The following is a 26,773-nucleotide window of genomic DNA, read 5'->3' on the forward strand; positions in this document are numbered from 1 at the left end:
AGTAGTGTACAGTAGAAGCTTTTCCCATTTGTTATTAAAATACTTACAAAATGGAGAACACCTATGGTCTGACAAGTTTGTTAACAGCAAAATTGTGTGGAGTTGCAGACAGCAAAGATTATTGTTCAAGTATGTAGATCTTATGATAAATCAGGAAAGTAGTGGCAGATGGAATTTAATCCAGAAATGTATTGGCCAGACAAAAATGTCAAGGATCATCCAAGCATCCAACATGGAGAGATATTGGGTGCAAGATCATAGCTCTCCAAAAATAGTAATATAGGAAGATAGAATAGTTGCTTGCCTTTATAAGTAAGGGTATGAAATATTAAGTGCAAGAGGTACAAGGACTTCATAGACATTCAGCCAATTAGAATATTGTGAGTAGCTATGATCACTACACTCTAGAAAATATTCATCAGATGTTACTGGAAATGGAGAGCTTTAGTTTCAAGGAGAGTGAATAGGTCAAGATTGTTCTTGTTGGATTACAGGTGACAGGGTGATCATTTGGAGGTAAAAGATTTATGAAGGGCATAAACAAATCAGTTTCATGGATAGGAGAGAGTCTAAAACTAGAGGACACGTTAAATATGAGGGGAAAGATTTAAAATGGATCCAAGGGCCACTGTCCACACCCAAATCCAGAGGGTGGTTGATATATTGAATTAACAGCCAGAGGAGATGGCAGAGGGAGGTACTAACAATTTTCAAGTATTATTTGAACAGAAACGGAACAGATAGAAATAGTACATGAACTAAATGCAGGAAAACAGGATAAGCATTTATAGGCATCTGGGTCAGCACGATTCTTAACCACTAATACAATCTTCTGTCATGGACTTCAAATTGACAACACCAGAGCTATTTCCATGCAGCCCAACTCTAGAACTTCAATGACAGTACTTAAGCACAATTCTGGCCATTTGCACTCTTTTTTTTTAAATCTGAATCATTTCTGTCTAACCAAGTGACACTTGGTTATAACACCCAAATTGGTGCAGCTTTACAGAATTTCCAGTTTACTGCAATTTATTTTGGCACAAGACTCCAAACACTGAAGCAGTCAGACACAATGCAAGTTACCTCTTGGGAACTTCAAATCTTTTGTATTTTTGTTCTTTTGGCCTTCAAATTTTTCATTGTCATTTGTTTCTCCCTATACAGTATGCTCCACTCTCTAGAATCTAACTTGAGAGAGTGCAATGCACACAAAATAATCAAGATGACTGACAAGATTTACAAAAAAAGATTTAAAAAAAAACCACCACTATAAAAACTCTTTCCTATAACATTGTGGCCAAAGACAAAGAAACTTCATGAAGACGAGCCAACTGTAAACAAATTCCAGTTTTCCTCCACTTCAAAATTTATATGAATCACATTTCAGGAAATTTAGTTCTGTCTGAATAAAACAAAATTTTCATCTACTGCAGATATGATGTGCTTGTGCAAACATTCTAAAGTCAGCAGAAAGTTCATTTAAAATCAAACAATTAAGGTCACGAAGAAAATTCACACCACTAATGAAAATTTTATTAAGCATCAACAGGTTAAAATCTACTTTAAAAATCTCCACCAACCTATTAACATATATAAAAACTATATACAAATGTTTTCAAGAATCTGGACACATATCTGCTGCCTTGATTTTGCAGTCAAAATTTTAAGTTCTTTACACACATCAGAAATAGAGGAATGTTGGATTTTAAGCTCAGTTGATGACTCAATGGAGCCCAAATGTCCAAAACAACTATATTCACTCCCATACACCCTTAAAAAAGGAATGAATGTGCAATTTTTCCATCCCCATAAATAAAATGCTGGCAATATTGTTGCAGCAAGTTGTTGATTCTCCCATTTTCAGTCCCATGTTCATTGATCTTCAGATTTTTAAAAAATGTCATTGTGAATTCTTCCAAATTTGAAGCAGGGTTTCTATCACGTTACTGATGATTATTCTGAAGCTCCAACCCAACAGAAAAAAATTCATTGGCTAAAATCAAATATGCTGATTAGAGCAAGGGAAAATTGCAACTTTGGATTGCAAATTTTCCCCATTCATTAAGTAATTTTTTTAAATAAACAAATTGATAGTTTAAAAATGTCTTCAAATGTTTTTGTACAGATACACATTCAGCCAAGATGATCCATAAGATGGAGGGAGGGAGAAGGTTGAGGGAATTTTCATAGATCCGTATTAACATATACAAGCTTACAATTTCCTTAAAACTTATAATCTTCTCAAGTTTCTCTTGCTTTGAGCACTTCCTGGTGTTCCTCCTTTGTTGCTAAAAGGTTTGGCAATCTTGCTGCCACATTCTCTGGATCCATGGAACATGCAAAAGCACTGAGTGCAGAAGTCAAATGCACAATCTTTTCGACAGCAAATGCCTCTTTTCTTCATTGGATTGTACCTGGCAGGTGACTGGCACCGTGGGCATGGTTTCAGAGCTTCATCGTTAAACAGTGTTTTGGCAACCTGATGGCAAGAATACAGTACTTTTGTTAGAATCTAATATTCTCTCTTTAACATTCCCAAATTATATTTTTTAGACAAAAAAGACAATCAAGTATGGATCAACTTGCCTGGATAGGACAAAGATTTGATTTTCATGTCTTCCTGGTATACAGACATTAAATAATTCAATCTTACCTAGACTAAGCATTGGAATGTAGTGGGACCAAAGCAGAGCACAATATTTCAGCAATAGCAAATATAGCAATTAGAAACAAGAAAAGCAATTTATCTAAACACCCAAGTTCTAGGAATTCATCAAATCAATTTTCCCTTATTGGATAAATAATTGGTCTATAATTTTATATTGCAACAGAATATAGATAAGTTTTGGGGAGATAAATTGGGGCAGGGTTTTTAAGTGTAGGTCACATACAAACACTTTAAACAGATGATCTTTAAAATACTGGAGCTTTGCTTATGCTAGACATGTTGGGTCAACAGTCTTTGCAAAAGCTTTGGAGAGTACCAAAAAGACTTCACTAATGGATTATTGTTTACAAAAAGGCAACAGATGAAAGAGCTTGTCAGAGCTACATTCTGCCTGGAAGGAACTGCTGTTTTAGGAGAGCCATGTGGTTTTGGAGTGCATGCAACTGGGACTGGAACAGGACAAGCTTGTGGAAAACCCCATTTGGAAGATGGGTTGTGAGTGCTTAGTTCAGCCTGGTCAAAGGAGAGAACCGGCTAGGCTTTTTCAGGTGCATTTTCCGCTAAGAATGCGCCTGAAGAAGCAGAAGCAGTTCAGGTGTCAGCGTTGAAACTGCAGCGCTGGCCAACTGAAAGGACAGCTGCACCGGGATGCACATCCAAGTGCATTCCGGCTCCTGTCCCTTGGGCTGTCAATTCAGGACGGCTGGCTGTCAGCTGGGACAGCCAGCAAAGGCTATCAGCGCTGCCCCACTCACGAAATCTGTCCCCACACTGTCGGGCAGCTGGCGTGGGCTGTCAGCATGGGGACGTTCCACATGGGACATCCCAGACTGATCCTACTGCCCCGCCCTCTCTCCCCACTCACGGGGCTGGAAGAGCCAGCAGGGGAGTACAGGGGCACTTGAGTCAGGTACCAGCATTGTTTCGACGAGCCCCTTTCTCCCCAGTCCCGAAATCAGTTCCCACAGTGTGGGGACAGCCCACGCCGGCTGCCCGACAGTGTGGGGACTGGGAAAGAAGCTGTCAGGCACTGGCCAGCTGACTGTTATCTGAATGCAGCCACTTTTAGGTGGCTGCATTCAGATGGCTGGGGAGGCCACTGTGCTGCAGGGATTATCCCTCTTGGAAGAGGGTTACCAAGCTCGCCTTACAGGCACCTGCTGCACATTCACATGGCCTTCCCACAGCAGCATTTTGCCAAAATATCCGGCTTTACAAGCAGGGCAATTGGCCACCTGAAAGTGCCTGCTGTCTAATGTTTCACATGAAATAAGAGAAACAAAAAGGCACTATGTGGTGACCTGAGGGGGCAAGTTTAGTCAGCAAGACATTGAAGTGGCTGATTAAAAAGAAATCAGTTCTGGGTGTCCTGGAACAACAATCTCTCTCTGAAAACCAACAAGAATCTTCATGAGAGTAACCATTTATCTTTCAAGCACCAAAGCCTGGTGAACTTCATGAATGTTAAATTCTGTGCACAGTATAAGAATTGCATGCAACCAGTGAACTTTGAAGAATGAGAAGTGAGATTGGACAGTGAATCAAGAACTTTTCGGAACTTACACACACATTGCATTCACATGCACTTAGAATTAGAAGGGGGTTAAGTTAGGCTAGTTAAGTCAATAGTGATGTTAAAGTGTGACTCTGTTTTCATGTTTAAAGATAATTAAAAGCAACTTTTGTTTAAGCAATCATTTGTCTTGGTGAATATCTATTGCTGCTGGGTTTTGGGGTCCTCTGGGCTTGTAACAATATAAAAAGTAGTCATCAGGAGATAAATATCTTTATTTTTCTTTTGTAAAATTGTTGGCTTCAAAGTGTTGATTTCAATGCTGCTGAAAGGCCTTCCAAAAAGAACTTCAAGCCAAAATGGAAATACAGCTTGCATCAAATCAGCTTGATCAGCAAATTATTTCAGTGTTGTCCATTTGTTCACTCTATAGAAAGCTCCAATGTGTTTCCTTACAATTACCTGCATAAATTCATCTCGTTTACTAGCTGACCTTGAAGCACTATTGTATCCACTAGGGGTGATTGCCTGGTGAGAGGAGATGGTTGGAGTGTAGACAACCTTTGCTTGTGACTGAACAGATTTCAAAGCAGGGCGATCTGGGAGATTATCCCTGGTTTCAGCATCTGCAGTCCAAGGTCGGTTATGCTGTTGAAAAACATTCAGATCTTGATTCTCAAACCAAATGGTGTAAATAAATCTAAACATGTAACTTTGTCAGTTAAAAAAAATTTCAAAGTGTCTAAAGATAAACCAATTTCCTCTAAGTATCACAGTAGAGCAACAACAGGAGACTATCAATGTTGCATTCCATCAAAACAGCTGTTTTCATCTTGGTATTGCAGGCTTCTGCTGGAGTAATCAACTCCCAACCAGTGCTAACCCAACTGCATTTGCCACAAATCTTACCATTTCATAGCAAGATAGAAAGCAAATATTCCTTCTCCTTTCTCCTCTTCTTCCCCCCCCCCAAAAAAATCACAAAAAACAGCACAATGGGAACAAACAGAAAATAATCACTCCACCAGTATGTGTGAAAATAGTTAACATTTTAGATTAAAGACAGAAGCCAAATGTCACGATCTTGTCATTTCAGATCATTGTTTTAATTTCAAATTTTGACACAATTCTCAGATAGAAAATTTTCCTACGGCCTGGATGTGTAATCATTTTGCATCATCCAGGACAAAGCAGTTTGTTAATTCACTATCTATCCATCAGTTTAAATCTTTATTCTTTCTACCAGATGCACTATATAAAAATAAATAAATCCATATGAGAAAACAAAATGTTTTCATGGAAAGCAGTTAGAAGCTAGAATGCTTACCAGAAATTCTAGCAGAGGAAAATTATATTTTAAGAGTATACAAGGAAGCTAGGCCAGGATTTGAAAGGAAAGAATAAAAGCACCAAGTTTTAGTTGTATTTTTCTTAAATAGAGAAGTTATGCACTCAATGGGTCATATAGCTTCCTTCAGTAATTATTGTAATTCAGTTCAGTGAAAAAAAAAATCATTGATTTGCCATTGAATGGACCCAAAATGTGAAAGGTGCATTTGAGAACTGCAAAACTTGACTAATTGGACAATGCATTGTTCACCTCAGGAATCCTGCAAGATATCACAACTATTTGAAGTTATTTACAAAATAAAATACAAATAGAGATCCTCTGCAAAACTTTGTAGTACTTTCATTTATAGAAATTACACAACATAAACAGATGATTCTGTTTGCAAGCAAACCTTAGTGCATAAAAGTGAAACTTACCACAACATGGGTTTGAATTTCTACAAGATACTGCTTTCTTTTGAGACACATTGCCTGATCTTGCTTGATGATTTTCTTCCAGACTTTGCTCACTTTCCATACTCTTACACAAAAATAAGGTATTAATATGCAAAATGAAGACAAAAACTTGAGCATTTAGGATAGTGCACGTTAGCTAGATGTTAAAGCCAAGTGCCTATACCTAGTATTTTATCAAGCAAAAGGAATGCAAATGGCAGCTACATATTCCATTAATGCAAAAACAGCATGTCATTTCATACTTGTTTGAATAGGATGCATTCATTTACTTTTAAGCTTTTTTTTTAAAAAGTGTTCTCCATTACTATTATATGAGACCATTTCCAATTACCTCCATCTTAAACATAGCCTTTCAACATTAAAGGAGTAAAATGTTGAAATTTGTAAAATCCTTTCAGCCAGTAGTTACATTAAAAAGAAAAATCACCTTTAACCTGGGTCTCCAAAATATGAAGTATTTTGAAGGCTTTCTTTGGAGAGAGTGGAGGTTCAGGGAAGCAAAGAAGAACAGAACAAAAGATTATGGAGAAACTTCTATGTGCATTTTACCATCTTACCTGCAGATGTCTTCTACAGTTAAGCAACACAAAATTATAGTGAGAACATGCATCAAATTCCTGTTCAACAGTTCTTTCAAAATATCCACTTTTTCTAAACCCATTTTTCTGCCAATTAGTCTACATAGTGATGGCATAGATTCATCCAATGCCTTTTCTTCTGATCCACTTTGACCCTTAATGGCATCTCCCAGCCTTTTCTTTTTTCTCAAGCACAATTCTTGTATTAACTGCAAAGCAGGGGTGAGAGACAATGATTGATTAAATTTTAGAACACAGTCTTCCCCGTTATTTTCTTCAAACACCAACTCATCATCTCGGAGGGGTTTTGGATTGCAAATTGATCCCTTTAGAGGAATTGCTTTGTGCTCATCCTCCGCCTCAGATTGTGAGCCTCGCTCACTAAGGGTGGACAATCGTTTTGTTCTTTCCAATTTTCGGAGAGACCTCTTGCAATCTGGCATCTTGGTGTTTCTTTTGTTTTTCACTAATTCTTGGAAGGAACTTTCGTCACTCGAAAATGAATCAGATGATTTTTCCAAACCAACTGAATTATATCCACTGTCCTCTGTTGAGGTATCTAATTTGTCCTGTGAAGGGGTTCTTTGTAACATTCTTCCTGCAAACAAATTCACTGGAGTAAAAAACTGATCCCCTCCAGATGTTTTCAGTTTTCCATGCCTGGAAGGTGTGACAAATGATTCTGATGAGGTGTTTTCATCATAATCTTCAGAGAAAGAGAAACTGCTCAAGTCAAGTTTACTCAATGAAGTGCACTGATCAGATATTGCACAATCAGGCATTAACCAATTTTTACCCCTTAATTCATCTATTGTGGAGGTCCGTTGCTGTGCAAAAAAAAACCTTTTAGTTCTACATGAAGTACCATTTTCAATATTTAGTGGACTGGTTGATAAAACTTCAAAATTAAAGTCCCCTGCAGAATTCAATAAGCTGTCTGAAAAGGAGAGTTTATCACATGTTTTGGTATAAGGCCATTCTTCTGTACCAGTGACAGTGGACTCAGGAGTTTTGTGTAATTCCACATGCTCTTTTGAAGAGCGATGGGTCTCAAGGAGTCGTCGCCGCCGTAACATGACAGTCTTACCTGATATCCTGGGGGTTTCAGACAAAACTAGTGAAATAGAATTAGTGCTTTTCCCATCAAGTCTTTCAACAGAAAAGGGTGGCACCCTGTCAGTGCAGAACTGTCTTTTTTTGTTGGCTGCAGGAGAGACAGCAGTATGCGAATCAAGTTTTTGTATAGATCCGCTGGAATATTTGGGAGTGTGCATTTTGCTTTCTCCTTCCTTATAATCATTCTCACTTTGTGGTCCATGTCCTAGGGATTTAAACTTTCCAGGATCAACTCCTTGAGGCTCAGAGATGGTTAGATCATCACAAGAATGTTTCAGAAAACCCAACATCTTGGCTCGATGGAATGTGCAATATCACCAGTTGTCCTAGAAACAAATAACTATATTTAAAATGAAAATTAAATTGTGATTCTTTCCAGAAATTAAATTTACAACTTTTGAATTTGCTTTATTAAATCAGCATTGATCAATAGTGAAAGGTAGATGATCTATCCACCATCTTTTGCACATAGTGGATGCACATTATTTTTACTCTCAATTCCCCAATTTACCTTGAGTCAATCAATTGTTCTTTAAAAATCAGAAATGTAAATGAGTTTATTGCATTTTATTGAGCAACTGCAATATGGGATTTAACCCAAAATGCTAGAACTATCCAACCAATCCCATTTTGTTGATCTTCATTGTTTTGTAGTTCTTTTACCCTGCAAATATTTCAGAAATAGTGAATTTGCTTTAAACTTTGCATTGCATATCAGAACAGTTTGCCATGTATGAATAGCTCTTTCATCTTTTGATTCAAGATCTTTACTACATGTCAATTGACCTTTCTGCAAGGAAAGAAATTTTCATTTATTTACACTACTTGAATCTTCTGATTTTGAAGACTTATTACACATACCTCGAATGAAAACCCCCACCATTATTCAGGATGATACAAGTTTTTCATCCCTTGAGCATTTAAAAAATCCTTATTGCCTGCAGAAAGCCAAGGATAGTAATCGATAGAATGTATTCCTCCTGGAGGTCAGTGATTAGTGGATCTCTGCAGGGATCTGTCCTAGGACCCCTCTTCAAATTTTATCAATGACTTGGATGAAGAAGTAGGGGGATGGGTCAGCAAGTTTGCAGAGAACACAAAGGGTGGATGTGTTGTGGATAGTGTAGAAGGTTGCCATAGGTTACAACAGGATATAGACAGGATGCAGATGGGCAGAAAAGTGGCAGATTACATCCAGATTGAACTCCAACTGCCACTTTTCTGCCCATCTGCATCCTGTGAAATGATGCATTTTGGAAAGTCAAACTTGAAGGCAGGGTACATGGTAATAGGAGGATTCTCACCAATGGGGGATAGAACAGAGGAATCTTGAGGTACAAATCCATAGATCCTCCTGGTTGCCATGCAAGTTGACAGGATAGTTAAGAAAGCTTATAGAATGCTGGCCTTCATTAGTCAGGAGATTGAGTTCAAATACTGTTTAGACTGCACTTGGAGTATTGTGTTCAGTTCTGGTTGCCTCATTACAGGAAGGATGTGGAGCTATGGAGAGGGTGCAGGATGCTGCATGGACTGAGAAGGTGTCTTATGAGGCAATGTTAGTAAAGCTAGGGCTTTTCTCTTTGAGTGAATAAGGACGAGAGGTAACTTGGATGTCTACAAAGATATGAGAGCAAAAGATAGGGTGGACAGCAAGGACAAGAGTAGCAAACACCAAAGGACATCTGTACAGGGTGAGGGGAGATGTCAGGGGAAGGTTTTTTTTTTAAATATAAAAGTGTAGTAGGCACCTGGAATGCATTGCCAGGGTGGTACAATAGTGACATTTAAAAGACTAACACAAATGAAAGCTAATTAGAGGGTTACAAATAGGGGGACATTTCATTTTTATTGGCACATCATGGGGTGAAGGGCCTGTACTGAGCTGTAATGTTCCACATACATCCTTTAATATCAAAGGGATGTACCATTGCAAAAAGCTTGTGTTTTACATGGAACACAAACATCCCAGGGGTTGTTGGTCAATTGGGCAGCACATTTAAAATATTAAATTTGTAAATTCCTTGACATTTGAACTCAAAGTTCAGTTCTCAAAAAAGTTAAATCACCTTTCTCAACCCATCCTACTTGAAAGATCTGTGCATGCATACCTTTTTGACCTTCCTTTTGAATTGTACTTCAACTTTTATTTCCCTTCTTACAATTATGTCTACCACTTATGTTGTTGTATAGGGCAACTCATAGGACAACCCCAGAATTTCCACTCAAAATGGATTTGAATGATGCCCTTTGTGTAACACGACCCCCAAATCTTGCACTTACTACTGACCAGAGGATACAGTTAAAAGCAAATCACAATATTTTAATAACAAATCATCAATTAAAAGGTTTACATGCTATTTGGACATTTTAAAATAGACCACTGTTGGCTCCTGTAATAGGTCATTTAAAGCCTGTTTTGAACCAATAGCAGTAGGTCTGGGCAGATGGACTCCGCAGAGGAACCCTGACACTTTGCAAATAACTAACGGGCCATGCGTGAGCTTACATCAGAGCGAGCAGGAAGATGGTGACAGTGTTGCGACTTTGTCAAGAAATTTTACCCTGATTAAGGCCATATTTTATTTCAAAATTTCAAGGATCAACTGCAAACATGGTAGTTTAAAAAAATTTATATGCTATCAACCTGAAATGCTAATATTTTTCTCAAACACTGTCTCAGCAGCTGGGTAAAAACTTTGCTTCATTTAGATATTGGGAACCTCCAAGTTTTGTTTTGACCACCCCAAATGGTTGTCAATTCCCAAGTCATCTAGTGCTTCCCATCCTCCTCACAAAAGCTGCAATTGCTTTTTATCCTCAATAATTTAATGCACATATTGTCACCATTTTTGCTCCATTCTTGCAAATACTCTTATCAAGTCATCATTATGAAATGTATATGCATATATAAAAAACTTTTTAATCAACCTTCCATTTATAAAAAGAGAAATTATACAAATTAAACAGTACTTATCAAAACTACTAGCTTTTTATATTAATGCACACATTAATGATTATAAAGAATCTCCCACATTATTGTTTCCTTTAGCTGCACAACTAAAAAGGTTAGAATGGATTGCATTTATGGAGTTAAATCCTTAGTTCCCTCTCCCCCACACACCCACCAAACAATAATACAAGCTCTTTGGGAACAGTGATCATATTTGGACAGGCTATGAAAAGCACAGGAACCCAAACCAAACACACTGGATGACCACAAAATTCAGAGGGTTGAAAATTGATCAGGACAATAAATCACAACCGAGAATTCACAAACAAAGCCAACCAATGTGCAGTCCTTTAACAGAAGATGGGTCAAATACAAGAGGAGACAGGATAGACAGCCGCCTATGCTCCAGATGACATGAATCAAGTAAACCATAAAGATTATTAACCATTTTACTTTGCATAGACATTTTGCTCCAGTTATAAATGTATTTTTCTAAAAAACAAAGTACTGAAGATGCTGGAAATCAAGTGAAACCACAACAAAATGGGGAAATATCTGAGAATGTCAAATATAAAGGAACAAAGTAAAACATTTTAAAAAAGCACAGTAATGCATATCAAGGCTAGTCCTTTTTGATGGTTGTTGCAGTATTGAGAGCATCCAGACATGGACTGATGCGTGACAAGCAACATTCATGCCACACAAGTACTGGAAAAATAACCACTGTGAGCAAAATTCTTGATCGGATACCATGACTATGAGAACTGATTAAGTATCATACACAACATAATTCTCCTCCCAACTCTCCACAGTATGGCTACTATCTACAGTTCCTTTGCCAATAACAGCCATTGATAATGGGGGGGGGCAAATACAGACCCCTTGGGGGCCACAGCACATTTAAGGGGGGGGGGGCAGTGAACAGAAAACACAAATAGTTTTGTTTGTGTAGTCAGTAGGAGAGAATCACCAAATAAACTTGACTGCTTCACAGGGAAGGAGGCCCATAAACTTTGAGCAGAGTCCCAAGGGGGCCTTAGCTAAAAAAGGTTGAGAATTGAGAATGGCTGCCCTGGAAGAGGCTAGCTCAAAAAAAAATCAAAAACATCCAGAACAAAGCAGTCTGCTCATCTCATATGCAATTCACCTCCTGCCTCCCAAAACATCCACACTCCAACAGCACAACGTTGTGCAGCAAGTGTATACTACCAGTATTTTCATACCAACAGAAAATTTAGATTCCTCAGATTATTTTAATACTTCCTGGTGTTACATCTTCATTGTCATTCATCTCTTCATAGCCTAGTTTTTAAATACTTATAATAGTGCAGCACAGACTGGAAGGGCCCAGTTTCTGTGATGTAATTGTCTATGGTTCTATAATCAACATGTTATTTATGTCTCACTTTAGTGCAGAGGTTCTCACCTTTTTCTTTCCACTCACATACCACTTTAAGTAATCCATATGCCATAGGTGCTCTCTGATTAGTAAGGGACTGCTTAAGGTGGTATGTGGGTGGAAAGAAAAGGTTTGAAAACCACTGTTTTCACTATCTCATTGACTCGTTATGTGCACGGTTTCATAACTCCAAAGGAAATGGGCCAAAGACAATTTTTCTCAAGCAAAATATTTCAGTAACAATTGGGTCTAGAGCAGTAATTCTCAACCTTCCCTTCCCACCCACATACCACCTTAAGCAATTCCTTACTAATCACAGAGAATCAATAGCTTAAAGTGGTATGAGTGGAAAGAAAAAGGTTGAGAACCACTGTTTAGTGTCATCACTCAAAGACCATGGAGACTCACCATCTTCCTTACCACATTTGAACCATTCAAGACTGCTTACTGTGCAATTACAAAACTTTCCAATTTATAAGGAGGTGATCAACCCCTGAAATGGCCACTCCTGCAAAATAGACCAATCTAGAGCAGATATCCCATGTCCTTTAACCATGGCCAATCTGAACCTTGTAGTGGAAGTTAAAGGGGTCAATAATACCTGTGGAAAGAAAAAGTCAACATTTTAAGTAGATAATCTTCTTAACAAAAAAAAAAATTAAAAATCAAACAGAAGCTGCAAGAGGGTGCAGAGAAAACAACATCTGCAATTGGGCAGAGCACTTTATTCTCTTAGCACAAGCAAATAGTGAGAGAAATCTTATCCATCCTATTTCTACTGTATTCTTACAAGTTACAACATTCAGCCACTCTTCGGTCTCTCACCTTCCACAAGGTACTTATTCTTGAAGCCTTTAGCCTCATCCCACCAAATATTCTTCAGATGTGTCTGAAAAATGGAGTGTATGGCAGTGTCCCGTCTCTGTCCAAGCTTCCAAAGCCACGCTATATTTTATTGCAGGAAAGCAGGTCCCCAGATTTGTACTAAATCTGGATACAAGATCTACTTCAACAATAGTTAGCGATCAGGTTTATGGGTAGTCCGGATTAAAACATCTTTCGCTCAGAGGAATAACTTGTCAACATTAAACGAAAGTTTAATTGTGCAGTAATAGAGCAATTTTAAATGTATCCCAATGCAGAAACGTCGAAACTAGAAACATTAACGGGCATTTAGGTTGAGGTCTTGAACATTTAAAATATTCGTTACAGATCTTTTGAGAAAGGTCTGGCATATAGAATATCACCACCCCAACGCTAAGTGTAGCAAATACGCGATTAAATCAGTTGAGGAGGAAGACGTAGTTATATAGACAAAACAAAAGGCGAAGCACGGTAGCACACACTTGATTCAGTGTAAATTATGTTTTCACAAGAAGGACAGATTCCAAAAGGAAGTCACCTTTCAGAATTGGAGACGCCTCGGCTGGCAGGCACATGCATAATGACCGCCCGTGTCACAGGGGCACGGTTACTTGTGGCCGGTGACCAACGCTGTGGATTGAATTGTTACACTGGGGTCTCGAGCAGGACGCGCAGGAGAGGAACTGGAGCTGCAGACAGTCTTCCTAACGTGCCGAGAGCGCGCACTTGCCCTCCAATCGCGCTGCCCATCGTCTTGGGAACCCAGATGCTGCCACCACGCGAAGCCCTCCTTTGCAGGTTCCCTCGTTTGGATTTGAATTTTGCGCCACTACGATGCAATTTAGCCGTTTGCATTTCCCCGCTAAACGAGGTTTAAATGACCGCCAAAAGAATTTAAAAAAGCAACTCCTTCTCTCAAACACAACGTTCTTCGAATCAAATTTATAGCATAGAGATCAACAATAAAACTGGTTGTTCCCGTCTAGTCGGCAATTTCTAGCTCAGCCTCTGTACGGCCAGTACAAGGCGGTGTCCAAAATCTCGCCCATTTCGCCTACACCGAAATCCAACCCATAGCTTTCAACCCGATGATGTTTAAAGAGTCTCCGTTCTTCACCTTGGAGACACCTGAAGCATACATTTTTAAAACAGAAAATGAGGATTTAACAAAGGGATAAACGGGTGCCCGACTAGTGGAATATAGCAGGATTTAGGAACTAGGGTCTCTACTATTCACAATCTATATGAACGATTTGGGGTGTGGGGGGGGGGGGGGAAATAAGAGAGAAAAAAAAGTCTATTCCCAAGCCCGCTTAGGACAAACTAAGTGGGAATGCCAGCAATGAGGATGATGCAAAGCGGCTTCAAGGATCTGAATATTTTAGTTAAACTTAAGGCTTTTTCAGGTGGATTCTCCGCTAAGAATGGGCCTGAAGAAGCAGAAGCGCCCCTTTAAATTGCTCTTCAAGTGGCAGCGTTGAAAGCGCAGCGCTGGCCACCTGAAAGAACAGCTGAGCGCATTCCAGCTCCTGTCCCTTGGGCTGTCAATTCAGGATGGCTGGCTGTCAGCTGGGACAGCCAGCGCGGGGACGTCCTGGGCAGGACATTCCCACGGTGATCCCCCTGACCCGCTCTCTCCCATTCATGGGACTGGAGCGGCTGGCGGGGGAACGGGGGCGCTCGAGTCAGGGACCAGCATTATTTCAGCCAGCCCTCTTCTTCCCTCGCCGGCTGCTCCAGCCCCCTTCTCCCCACTCCTGAAATCAGTCCCAACAGTGTGGGGGACCAGCCCGCGCCGGCTGCCGGACTGTATGGGGACTGATTTTGTGAGTGGGAAGAGAGCGGGATAGCAGGATCAGTGTGGGGATGTCCCCATGCTGACAGCCCACGCCAGCCGCCCTACAGTGTGGGGACTAGGAGAGAAGCTGTCAGGCGCTGGCCACTGGCTGGGGAGGCCACTGGGCTGCGGGGGATTATCCCTCTTGGAGGAGGGTTACCAAACTCGCCTTGCAGACACCTCCTGCACATTCACGTGGCCTTCCCACAGCCGCATTTTGCCAAAATATGCGGCTTTACAAGTGGGTCAATTGGCCACCTGAAAGTGCCTTTAGTGAGTTGCACCATCAAGAACTCCAAAAGACTGGAAGTTATGCAAAACGGACAGGCTTTTATTCACAATAGAATGGAGGCACTCCATGCTGGTGGACTGTCCCGAGGTAGGGAGGGAGCTGTGGAACAGTCACCTTTATTCAAGAGTCTGTGATGGAGTCACAGGTACAGCCAGCCAATGGGTGGAAATATACAGACAATGGCTTACCATATTCACCCCTCGTTTTTAAAGACTCTGGCAGGGTGAAGTCCATTAGATACAATCACAAGTCTATTGAGCAGGCTGATTTGCCGCTGCAACTGTCATAGTACTGGCTGTGACTGTGTAGCAATGGGGTCCTGGACAGTCTGTGGCGCATGGTGGGTGTACTGCATCAAGACTGGATTGGGTAACATGCTATAGCCCTGGTGCATCATGGATGGCAAGAGGTGAAAGGGGTGTATGGTTATCAGTAATGGTTTCTGGAACCCCTGAGGGCACCAGACCCCTAACAAAGACAGTCTTCATGCCCATCAGGGGATTGACATGGAGGAGGTGGATCCTTTTGACCAGTGGGTCAGACTTCAGACTCCATAGAGTCAAGAGTAGGGCCAGCCCTGCTGCCAGAATGGCCCCTGTAGTGGATTTCCCAGGTAAAGAGAACATTCATGTGGTGTGGCATTGGTGACAGTACATAGGAATTACCTGATCAAGTGGAGCACCTCAGGGAGGACCCCTTGCCAGCAGGAGACAGAAAGGCCTTCCAGACTGCACCAGTCTCCCTTCCTGACTTTCCTCGGGGGGGGGGGGGGGGGGGAAAAGAGGCTGGTGGCACTCTGGCTAGCAGAGACTGGTGCAGCTTGTCATTCATGAAGGAGGGCCCCCAGTCACTATGAATATAGCATAGGAAGCAACTATGTAGGGTCCTTATGACTGTGGAAGCGGTCATGTCTGGGCTGGGGATGGTGAATGGAAAACACAAGTATTCGATGATGAGGAAGTACATCACCCTTTATCAACTGCACTCAGTGTGGCCAGCAGAAGTGTGGTTTGCAGTCTGCGCAGACCTGGCAGTTTTCAGTCATTGATTCAATCTCTTCAATGGAGTAAGGCAGATTGCAGGATTTGACAAAGTGAAAGAACATGGTGACTCCAGGGTGGCAGAGATCATCGTAGTGGTCAATTTGTGCCCTGGCACAGGTTCTGCAGGATAGAGCATCTGGGGCTTAGAGTTTCCCAAGACAGTACAAGATAGCGTAATTGTAGGTGGAAAGTTCAATTCTCCACCTCAATATCTTGTTTTTTTTAAATTTTTATTTCGCTGCTGGTTATTGAACATGAATACAACTGCACATTGGTCAGTTGGCAAGGTAAATAGTTTGCTGGCAGGTAGTGTCTCCAATGCCATACTGCCTCAACAATGGGTTTGGACTCTCTTGACAGAAGAGTTCCAAATTTCAGGGCCCCAGAGCATGCAGAAGAAAGGTCTGCCCGCCTGGTTAAATGTGGCAGCTAGGGCAAAGTCAGATGCATCACTCAACACCTGAAAAGGGGTGAATTCATCCACTGTGTACATTGTAACCTTGATGTGGTTGAAGGCTACATAGGCCTCTGATGTTCAGGAAGAGTGGATTTAACAAAAGGGCTGGCCTTGTCCACATAGTTGGGGATCCATTGGGCATAGTAAGAGAAAACACCCAGGCACCTTTTCAGGGTGGGTCCAAAAGTAGGTGCATGCAGTCAGGGTCGGGGCCAATTACTCAATTCAAGGTGGGTTGTACGTAAGGTTAAGGAGTCTGGTGGTCTTGAGGAATTTTTGGAGGTTGGCATCATGGTCCTGCAGGTCATAGCTACAGATGGTGACGTCCAGATACTGGAAGGTGGCCTGCAGCTCATACTGGTCTACCATGTGGTCCACCTCCCGCTGGAAGACCAAGACCCCATTGCTGATGGCAAAGGAGACCCTTGGGAAAGGTTAGATGTGGCCATCCACCTCAAAACCAGTATATTGGCAGTCCTCCAGGTGGATGGGGAGCTGATGGCAATGCTGACTTTAGGTCAATGGTGATATTGCTCAATTTGGTTTACTATGTTGGATATACAGGGAGAGGATATGCATCCAGTTGAGTGTATCTATTAATGGTCACCATTCTGCTTTTCTTCCTGTTCCTAACCACCACCACTTGTGCTCTCCAAGGGCTGGTGCTGGCTTCAATGATCCCCTCACTGAGTAGCCACTACACCTTTGCCTTAATAAAGGCCCTGTCTCCAGCACTGTACTATCTACTTTTGGTGGCAATGGGTTTAAAGTCAAGGGTGAGGTTAGCAAACAGTGGTGGAGGGATCATTTTGAAGGTGGAGAGTCTGCAGGTTGTGTGCACTGGCCAGGTTGTTGGCTGGAGGCAGTGGGGGAGGATTGGGGGGGAGGGGGGGGGGAAAGAGAGAAAGAGCAATGGGGCCTGTTGTACTCCATCATCATGCTTTTAAGGTGACATTGAAAGTCCAGTCCCAGTAGAGTGGCAGTGTATAGCTGGAACATTACTAGGAGTTTAAAGTCTCTGTAGTCTGTGCCCTGCACTATCAGAATCACAACATAGTAGCCGTGGATAGGACTTTGAGGCCAAGGAGACTTTTTGGCCTTACCACAAGGGAGTAGCACTACACTGTTTCAGGGTGGATAAAGCCCTCACAATTGAGCAGACAACTCATCACATGGCCATTTACCGCAATATCCATCATTGATCAGGTGAGTTGATGATGACTACCTTGGTCAGAGTGATAGAGACCAGTGTTGGGTCACTACCTGTTGATGTAGCAGAGCATTTGTGTTCGGTCAGAAGATGGCAGTCCCCACACAGTGCTGCTGAGTCTCAAAGATGGCAGCCCCACTACTCACACGCTGGGTAGAGGTGGTTTGGATCTACACATCTTCACAGTGCTCCTTCTTCCCACAGCTGGAGTGAACTGCACATTTCGCTGGGCAGCGTTTCCTTGGGTGCTTGCCCAGGGCCCAGAAGTAGCACTTCAGGTGCTCACAGAGTACAGCAGCCGTGGTTGAGTCGCTGATGGGACATGGTGATGGTGGTGTTTGGTGCTCATAGAGTATGGCTGCTGTGGTCAGATCACTGGCAGGACATGAGTGGTAGCACATCCCAAGTTGTCAAGCAGCTGGGGCAATCACAAGGCAGTCGTGTTGTCAGCCAAGAGTAGGCCTCCATATTCTGAAGGGCCACCCTCTGAGTGGAGCTCACCTTGCTCTAATAGTCTCTGATGTAGTTGGACTTGATACCCGCGAATCAGGTCCTCCGTGTTCTCCACAGCTGTCATGGCCTTGCATTTGCAGGCCCGTTCAAGGGTTCACAGGGCTTGAAGGTACCCTATGGGCAATTTTCAGGTCACCAGGTGATATCTTGTATAGACCTAATTTACCTTCCTCAGGTACTGACCTTTCAAGATGTCCATCACCTCCAGATATGATGTGGCATCCCTGATCATAGACTACACCAAGAGCCCAAACCGGCAGGGCAATGCCTGTAGTTTTTCTTTCTCTGATTGAACAATGGACAATAATACCTGCAGGAATGCCTTGAAGCAGCGCAGCCAGAGTTTGAAGTTGGTAAAGGCCTCAGGCGATTGAGGGTCGATTTCCAGCTTCTCTGGCTTCTGTATCTGCTCCATTGTTAAAATTTATTGTGACCATCAATAACTCCAAAAGACTGGAAGTTAAGCAAAACTCACAGCTTTTATTCACAAAAGAATGGAGGCACATCCTTGCTGGTCGACTGTCCTGAACTGGGGAAGGAGCTGTGCAACAGTGACTTAGTCAGGAGTCTGTGGGTGGAGCCACAGGTACACTCAGTCAATAGGTGTGCCCTGACAGAAATATACAGACAGTGGCTTATCACACTTAGGTGGAAAAAACTGGGGAAAATGAGAAAAAGAAATGCCCAACAGACACACAAGTCACCGAAAACAGGTAGGCACTGTGGGCGACTAAAAGGTAAATACTGTAGCAAGTTGACTTTTGGCATCACAGCAGTGCTTCTATGTCCATACTTTGCACTGTAATTGTACTGGTCTCCAAGACAATGGAAGGGTGTTGTGTAATGTGACACTTTTCCCTGCAATTTTCATTTTATTGTAACACTAGCTTTATCCTTGTGTTTCTGCTGTACTATGTAGAGGTTGACTTGCCTGGATAGCATGCCAAACAAATCTTTCCCCATTGTATCTCATTACACACAACGATAAATAATTCAATTAACCATCCACCCTGGATGAGACATATAAGGCAATCGAACAACTGAAAAGTGGCAAAGCAGCAGGTATGGATGGAATCCCCCCAGAAGTCTGGAAGGCTGGCGGCAAAACTCTGCATGCCAAACTGCATGAGTTTTTCAAGCTTTGTTGGTACCAAGGTAAACTGCCTCAGGATCTTCGTGATGCCACCATCATCACCTTGTACAAAAACAAAGGCGAGAAATCAGACTGCTCAAACTACAGGGGAAATCACGTTGCTCTCCATTGCAGGCAAAATCTTCGCTAGGATTCTACTAAATAGAATAATACCTAGTGTCGCTGAGAATATTCTCCCAGAATCACAGTGCGGCTTTCGCGCAAACAGAGGAACCACTGACATGGTCTTTGCCCTCAGACAGCTCCAAGAAAAGTGCAGAGAACAAAACAAAGGACTCTACATCACCTTTGTTGACCTCACCAAAGCCTTCGACACCGTGAGCAGGAAAGGGCTTTGGCAAATACTAGAGCGCATCGGATGTCCCCCAAAGTTCCTCAACATGATTATCCAACTGCACGAAAACCAACAAGGTCGGGTCAGATACAGCAATGAGCTCTCTGAACCCTTCTCCATTAACAATGGCGTGAAGCAAGGCTGTGTTCTCGCACCAACCCTCTTTTCAATCTTCTTCAGCATGATGCTGAACCAAGCCATGAAAGACCCCAACAATGAAGACGCTGTTTACATCCGGTACCGCACGGATGGCAGTCTCTTCAATCTGAGGCGCCTGCAAGCTCACACCAAGACACAAGAGAAACTTGTCCGTGAACTACTCTTTGCAGATGATGCCGCTTTAGTTGCCCATTCAGAGCCAGCTCTTCAGCGCTTGACGTCCTGCTTTGCGGAAACTGCCAAAATGTTTGGCCTGGAAGTCAGCCTGAAGAAAACTGAGGTCCTCCATCAGCCAGCTCCCCACCATGACTACCAGCCCCCCCACATCTCCATCGGGCACACAAAACTCAAAACGGTCAACCAGTTTACCTATCTCGGCTGCACCATTTCATCAGATGCAAGGATCGACAATGAGATAGACAACAGACTCGCCAAGGCAAATAGCGCCTTTGGAAGACTACACAAAAGAGTCTGGAAAAACAACCAACTGAAAAACCTCACAAAGATAAGCGTATACAGAGCCGTTGTCATACCCACACTCCTGTTCGGCTCCGAAACATGGGTCCTCTACCGGCACCACCTACGGCTCCTAGAACGCTTCCACCAGCGTTGTCTCCGCTCCATCCTCAACATCCATTGGAGCGCTCACACCCCTAACGTCGAGGTACTCGAGAGGGCAGAGGTCGACAGCATCGAGTCCACGCTGCTGAAGATCCAGCTGCGCTGGATGGGTCACGTCTCCAGAATGGAGGACCATCGCCTTCCCAAGATCGTATTATATGGCGAGCTTTCCACTGGCCACCGTGACAGAGGTGCACCAAAGAAAAGGTACAAGGACTGCCTAAAGAAATCTCTTGGTGCCTGCCACATTGACCACCGCCAGTGGGCTGATAACGCTTCAAACCGTGCATCTTGGCGCCTCACAGTTTGGCGGGCAGCAGCCTCCTTTGAAGAAGACCGCAGAGCCCACCTCACTGACAAAAGGCAAAGGAGGAAAAACCCAACACCCAACCCCAACCAACCAATTTTCCCTTGCAACCGCTGCAATCGTGTCTGCCTGTCCCGCATCGGACTGGTCAGCCACAAACGAGCCTGCAGCTGACGTGGACTTTTTACCCCCTCCATAAATCTTCGTCCGCGAAGCCAAGCCAAAGATGAGAGAGGAAACTACTGCCAAGTCAAGCATTGCAAATTTCATACATCATCTGGGCAGTAAAGAAAATTCTTCTTTACACTAAACGTACATCCTTGATACTTCTATTATGGAAAAAGGCTCTTCATGTCTCAGCCTCTTCTGATCCACCACATTTTTTTCCTTAATTGATACTCATGTAGACAGGGCCCCCATCCTGCAGCTCAATGCACTGACTGCTGCAGAGACCTACCCTTTTCTTTGTTACTTTAAAAAATCTCTTGGGATTCACCTTAATCTTGTTTACCAATATTTCATGGCCCCCTTTTACACTCAGATTTCCATTTCTAGTTGCCCACTCTCCCAATATGCATCTTTTCTCTCACCACAACATCTCCCTTCATCAATCCTTCAATGTTGCAAGTTATCCAGGGTTCTCCAATCCTGCCACCATTAACTTACTTTAATAGGAACACATGGGCCTAAATTCTTGCCTTTCTTTTAAAAAAGAACTCCCACATGCTGGATGATGTTTTACTAGCAAGTTGCTGCTCCAAATCAACTCACCAGATCCTGCTTTATGCTCTCCCCAAATTTAAGATGCCAACTTGCAGACTATCTGCCCTCATCTATTCTTTCTACTCATTAATAAATGCCATTTAACCTGACGCAACCTTGCTGACCAGTGGTCACTCATCTGTATTAATGCCACCATTGTACCCAAAGCCTTCAACCTGAATAGTTCTAGTGTTTGTCTTATCACTAGAATGCTGTCAGCTACCCAGCTTCAGGCACTCTCTCAGATAGCAAATGCCCAGTATTTTCTACTTGCTTGGTGACAATGTTCCTCCAAAATCTCTTCACCCTGATACCAAATGTGTATCCTCTAGTTTTCCATTAATAATGGGGGATCAAAAACTTTCCTGGAATTCATCCCATCAATGCACCTCAATTATATCCCCTCTGAACTACCTCTATTCCAAGGAGAACAGTCCTCACTTCGCCAGTCTCTCCTCATCACTGAACTGCTGCACCCCAGAGACCTCCTGGTGTTTCACCTCTGCATCTTCTCAGACATCATCACATCCTCCTCAGATATTCATGACCAGAACTGTATGCATTGCTCCAACTGAGTTTTGACCAAGGTTTTATAAAATTGGAGCATAACTTCACTACTTTGAAGTGTCCATTAATGAAGGCCTAAATCCCAATACACCTTTCTACCCATGTTACCACCGTCAAGAATCTCTGTACTTCAACATCTCCCCCATTCCTCAATACACTGTACCCATCATTCCTTAGTAATCCCAAAAATTAAACACCTCACATTTGCCTGGATTAAAATTAATTTTCATTTTTCAACTTCTTTCACCAACACCCTCTGCAGCCTAAGTGTTGATACTCCACACTATCAACAATAACACCAATACAGTGTCAATGATCTTGCCTCCCACATTTGTCATTCATGCATTCATTACAAACAGCAATGGTCCTGTATTGATCCTTGTGGAACACCACTAGTCACAGCCATCCAATTGGAGAAACTACCTCCTATTGCTTCAACTTGCTGTACTATTGTTCTCGATTCCATCCTCTGCCAAATTTAAATCCTCAACAACAGCAAACTTACTTGCAAGGATATTGGTTCCCTTCCAATTCAGATGTAACCCATCAGGTTTGTAATGGTCCAACCTTCTCCAGAAATAGTCCCAGTGATCCAACCATCTAAAGTCCTCCCTTCTATAAAACTCTTTAGCCACATTCATTTATTCCAGTGGTCCTCAACCTTTTTCTTTCCACTCACATACCACTTTAAGTATTCCCCATGCCATAGGTGCTGTGATTAGTAAGGGATTGCTCAAGGTGGTATGTGGGTTGAAAGAAAAAAAATTGAAAACCACTGTTTAAATCGTACCCCTAACTCATTATGTGCATGGTTTCATAACTCCAAAGGCAGTTACTAGGAAAGTTAATGAAGGAATGGCCATGGATGTTATCTACATGGACTTTAGTAAGGCTTTTGACAAGGTCCCACATGGGAGGGTAGTCAGGAAGGTTGCAGGTGCTCTGTATTCATGATGAAGTAGTAAATTGGATGAAAATGTGGCAAGACTTTACCTGGATCTCATGAATGGAGATTTGAGAGATTTTTAAAATTATGAGGCATTTAGAGAGTAAAAATAGGTAGGTTCCCCCCCCCCCCCCCCACCCACCAAACAGAGGTAAAGGCAGAGGACATGGATTGTAACTGAAAGGGGAAAACATGTATGGGAAATATTAGAGGGAACTTCTTCACACAGAGAGTGGTGGGAGTGTGGTACAAGCTGCCAACTGAAGTAGTAAATGCAGGCTCAATTTTAATATTCAAGACGAATTTGGACAGGTACATGGATAGGAGGGAACATGGAGGGCACAGGTCAGTGGGACTAGTCAGAATAGTTTGGCACATACTAGAAGGGCCCGTTTCTGTGCTGTAATGTTCTAATTGAGTAATCTAGTTTATGGACACAACTGTATACTCCACTCATTTTCAAGTCCCCCAGTTTCTCCTCCACCACCTAAAACTCTGCTGTCCACAAAGTCACTTGTGCCCTTGCTGCTTCCCCTTCTTGAGAACCCATTCTTTCCAACTCAGTACAATAATAACAGAATCATCACAAGGGATTCCTGAACTATCTGCCTACTGTTCTTCCAAGATGTCACCCATCTTTCTTCCTGTGTCTGTGACATGACAGTTCATCAACTGTTCTATTCAGAATATTCTCAGCATTGCAGATACTTCACCTCCAACTTCAGCTGTGTTATGCAGTCAGAAACTACATCTAGAAACATTTCCCACAGACATGGTAATCAGGATATTGCAATTTTCCCTCATTCCCCAGGGAAGATTACAACACCAGCTACTCCTGCCATACCCAAATTTAAGTACCATGCAAGTAGTATTTGTTTGCAAAACTGCAATCCCAACTTTTCAACAAAAAAAAAATTGGGAGTAGTACGATTTGCAAGTCAGTATCTGCAAGAGGTCTGCCAGGGAACATTTCACAGGGCCACACAAAAAAAAACAGGGACAAAGTGTGAATTTATTAGGTTAAATAAGCCATTCTCAACTTTTTTTTGGCTTTTCTCCCTGCCCCCCAGGACTCTGCTCAATGTTTATTGGCCTCCTTCTCTACAAAGGAATTTTGATTTCTTCCATACTTCTTTCATACCAACTACATTTAAAAATTTGTTATACGAGGTGAAAAGAAAATAAAGCTGTGACCCTCAGGGCCCCCATTGAGGATGACTGGGTTAAATGGTAGCCTGTCATGCAGCAATTCCTTCGCTGGGTAATACTCTAACAAAAAAGATTTTTTTTTCAATAAAAGTATAACAAACAAGTGGACAGCAAATCATGTAAACGCATTTGCCCAGCAATTAAAGATAAAGCCAAGAAGACAAAGAACTAAAATAAACTACTTGGAGATTACTTGTGTTACAAAAATATTAATGGAAACTGATTCAACTTGAGCAGTTAGCAAAATCCTATTGAAAACCTTAGACTATTTTTCAAGTCAAAGCAAAAGTACTTTTCTTTGGATGAAGACTCCAAAATAAAAGTGTTTCCCAGGTTTCCATAAAGCTGCATGAACCCCAATGCAATCACGTCTCAAACTGTCCATTCCTTGTTATCATAAAGAACAGAGCATTTAATTTTATCCAGAATGAAATATTTCAATTCCCAAAATTAATAGGAAACAAGTTAGAATAGATTCCTTTTAAACTTTACTGAAGCTGCATAAAACCATGTTGAACAAATTAAAAAGTAACATACATGTAATCGTTTTGCTTGTCTTTTCGTGGAGAATTTCTAATATATTCTTTAAATGTTGGCTAGCAGTTCTAAATTATGATTTCCTTTACCAGCAAATCTAACTAAAGCTACAACTTAAACTTGATATGAATATATACCAAGAAATCCTAAATTCATTGGAAACTTTTTTTTGCTAGTTTTGTAGATTACCATCAACCTGGCTAAAAGATAATTATTCTTCAGGACCATCTAACCCTCTCCACAGTCATTCTTGGAAGGTGCAGCTCAGCAGATTCCTATCAGCTCACAAGGCAGATATTTAAAAAGCCAGAGAATATTTAGACCTTCTCTTCCTTTCCCCATCTCCCCCCCCCCCCCCACCCCCAAGACATCATACAGACAGTCTGTGCAAGCAAATCTTATTTGTAATCAGATGAAAGAGTACAGTTGAGTTCCCCAGAGACCAGAATTTGGATGACTATTTTTCTTAATGTAGATTATTGACATAGTCACACAGGGCAAAATTTCCAAAGCTGCAGCTAACAAAACTCAAAGTTGCAGTAGGTATGGGGCTTGGAAAATACAGATAGGTCAAAGTTGCACTAGGTATGCCATGGGGCTTGGAAAATACAGATAGGTCAAAGTTGCACTAGGTATGCCATGGGGCTTGGAAAATACAGATAGGTCAAAGTTGCACTAGGTATGCCATGGGGCTTGGAAAATACAGATAGGTCAAAGTTGCAGTAGGTATGCCATGGGGCTTGGAAAATACAGATAGGTCAAAGTTGCACTAGGTATGCCATGGGGCTTGGAAAATACAGATAGGTCAAAGTTGCACTAGATATGCCATGGGGCTTGGAAAATACAGATAGGTCAGTGGGCAGATAGGTAGGTAACAAATAATTTATTGCTGAGAAATGCAGACAATTGAATTTTGATAAGAATAATGAAAATCACAGCACAATTCTAAAAAGACCATGAGATCAGATTCAAGTGCAAGGGATCTTTTTTAAAGTACGAATAGCTTCCACTGGGGTAATTGAAAATTGTTCTCATTAACGAAGGGATTAGGAATTAAGAAATGTTGAACCAAGAAAATTTACACAATACCTTTTCTTCAAAAACACCATAGGTTAGGAACCAGAATGCACTGTGAAAACTAATTAAGTCAGGTTCAACTGTAGCACCCTCAAGGGAGCCAGATAAGCATTTGCAGCATTATGGAGAGAAAGGACAAGCCGACTTGTGTTAAACTCGGCAGATCACTCAATCATTGTTTCTCCTTTACCACACAAAATGTTCAAACTGTGGTGATATGTAATTACACCATTAGGTCATCAGGTATCATCCCAGTGACCTTGGATATAAAGCAGTCCAGAGCTACAGTCTAGCCTTCTGGGTTCATCTTGCAGAGAGACAAGACCTCTTAGTGTACATATTAGTTTATTAAAGCTGTCTTTTACTCACACTGCTGGTGTAGTTATTGTCAGTTCAATTTAATAAACTAATACGTACACTAAAAGGTCTTGTCTCTCTGCAAGACAAACCAGGAAGGCTTGACTGTAGCTCTGGACTGCTTTATATACAAAGTCACCAGGATGATCCCTGGTGACCTAGTGGTGTAATTACATATCACCACACAAACCACAAGGTTTGGCCAAAAAAAACACCCCAAAATTGGAATTGCAACCAAATGGTGTAGCCAGAAACCAAAAGATGCTTCTCCTAATCTACTTGTCAACAAGGTGTTAATAGCTTTCCCCCCAGAGGACAGTTCCCCGCCTCTACTGTACTTACACACGGGCTGAAGAACACTCCGCCAGGAGAACGAGCAGCAATTACCCCGTCGAGATTTCTTATTTCATTCCCCTCAAACCGTTACGATGAAGCCGGTTCCTTGTTTCTGAGCTTCCTTCCACCCATTACTGAGCAAGCAACCCGCCGCCG

At 41.9% G+C, this 26,773-nt stretch overlaps 1 protein-coding gene across 6 annotated transcripts; it reads right to left on the reverse strand.

The window, feature by feature from the left end:
- Positions 1-1,514: 1,514 nt before the first annotated feature.
- fbxo43 (F-box protein 43) lies at positions 1,515-26,773 on the reverse strand. Of its 6 annotated transcripts, XM_069920418.1 has the most exons (6): positions 13,439-14,304; positions 12,862-13,039; positions 6,548-8,010; positions 5,952-6,054; positions 4,647-4,832; positions 1,515-2,482 (listed from the first exon to the last, which is right to left on the reverse strand). In XM_069920418.1, the coding sequence occupies exons 3-6, from the start codon at positions 7,972-7,974 to the stop codon at positions 2,234-2,236; spliced, it is 1,965 nt and encodes a 654-aa protein (XP_069776519.1). In that variant the 5' UTR covers positions 7,975-8,010; positions 12,862-13,039; positions 13,439-14,304; the 3' UTR covers positions 1,515-2,233. The 6 variants fall into 6 exon arrangements, with proteins under 6 accessions (XP_069776519.1, XP_069776523.1, XP_069776521.1 ...); XM_069920422.1 differs by lacking the exons at positions 12,862-13,039; positions 13,439-14,304 and adding an exon at positions 26,624-26,773; XM_069920420.1 differs by lacking the exon at positions 12,862-13,039.

The sequence above is a fragment of the Narcine bancroftii genome, chromosome 2 (assembly GCF_036971445.1).
Source record: "Narcine bancroftii isolate sNarBan1 chromosome 2, sNarBan1.hap1, whole genome shotgun sequence".
Taxonomy (NCBI): Eukaryota; Metazoa; Chordata; class Chondrichthyes; order Torpediniformes; family Narcinidae; genus Narcine; species Narcine bancroftii.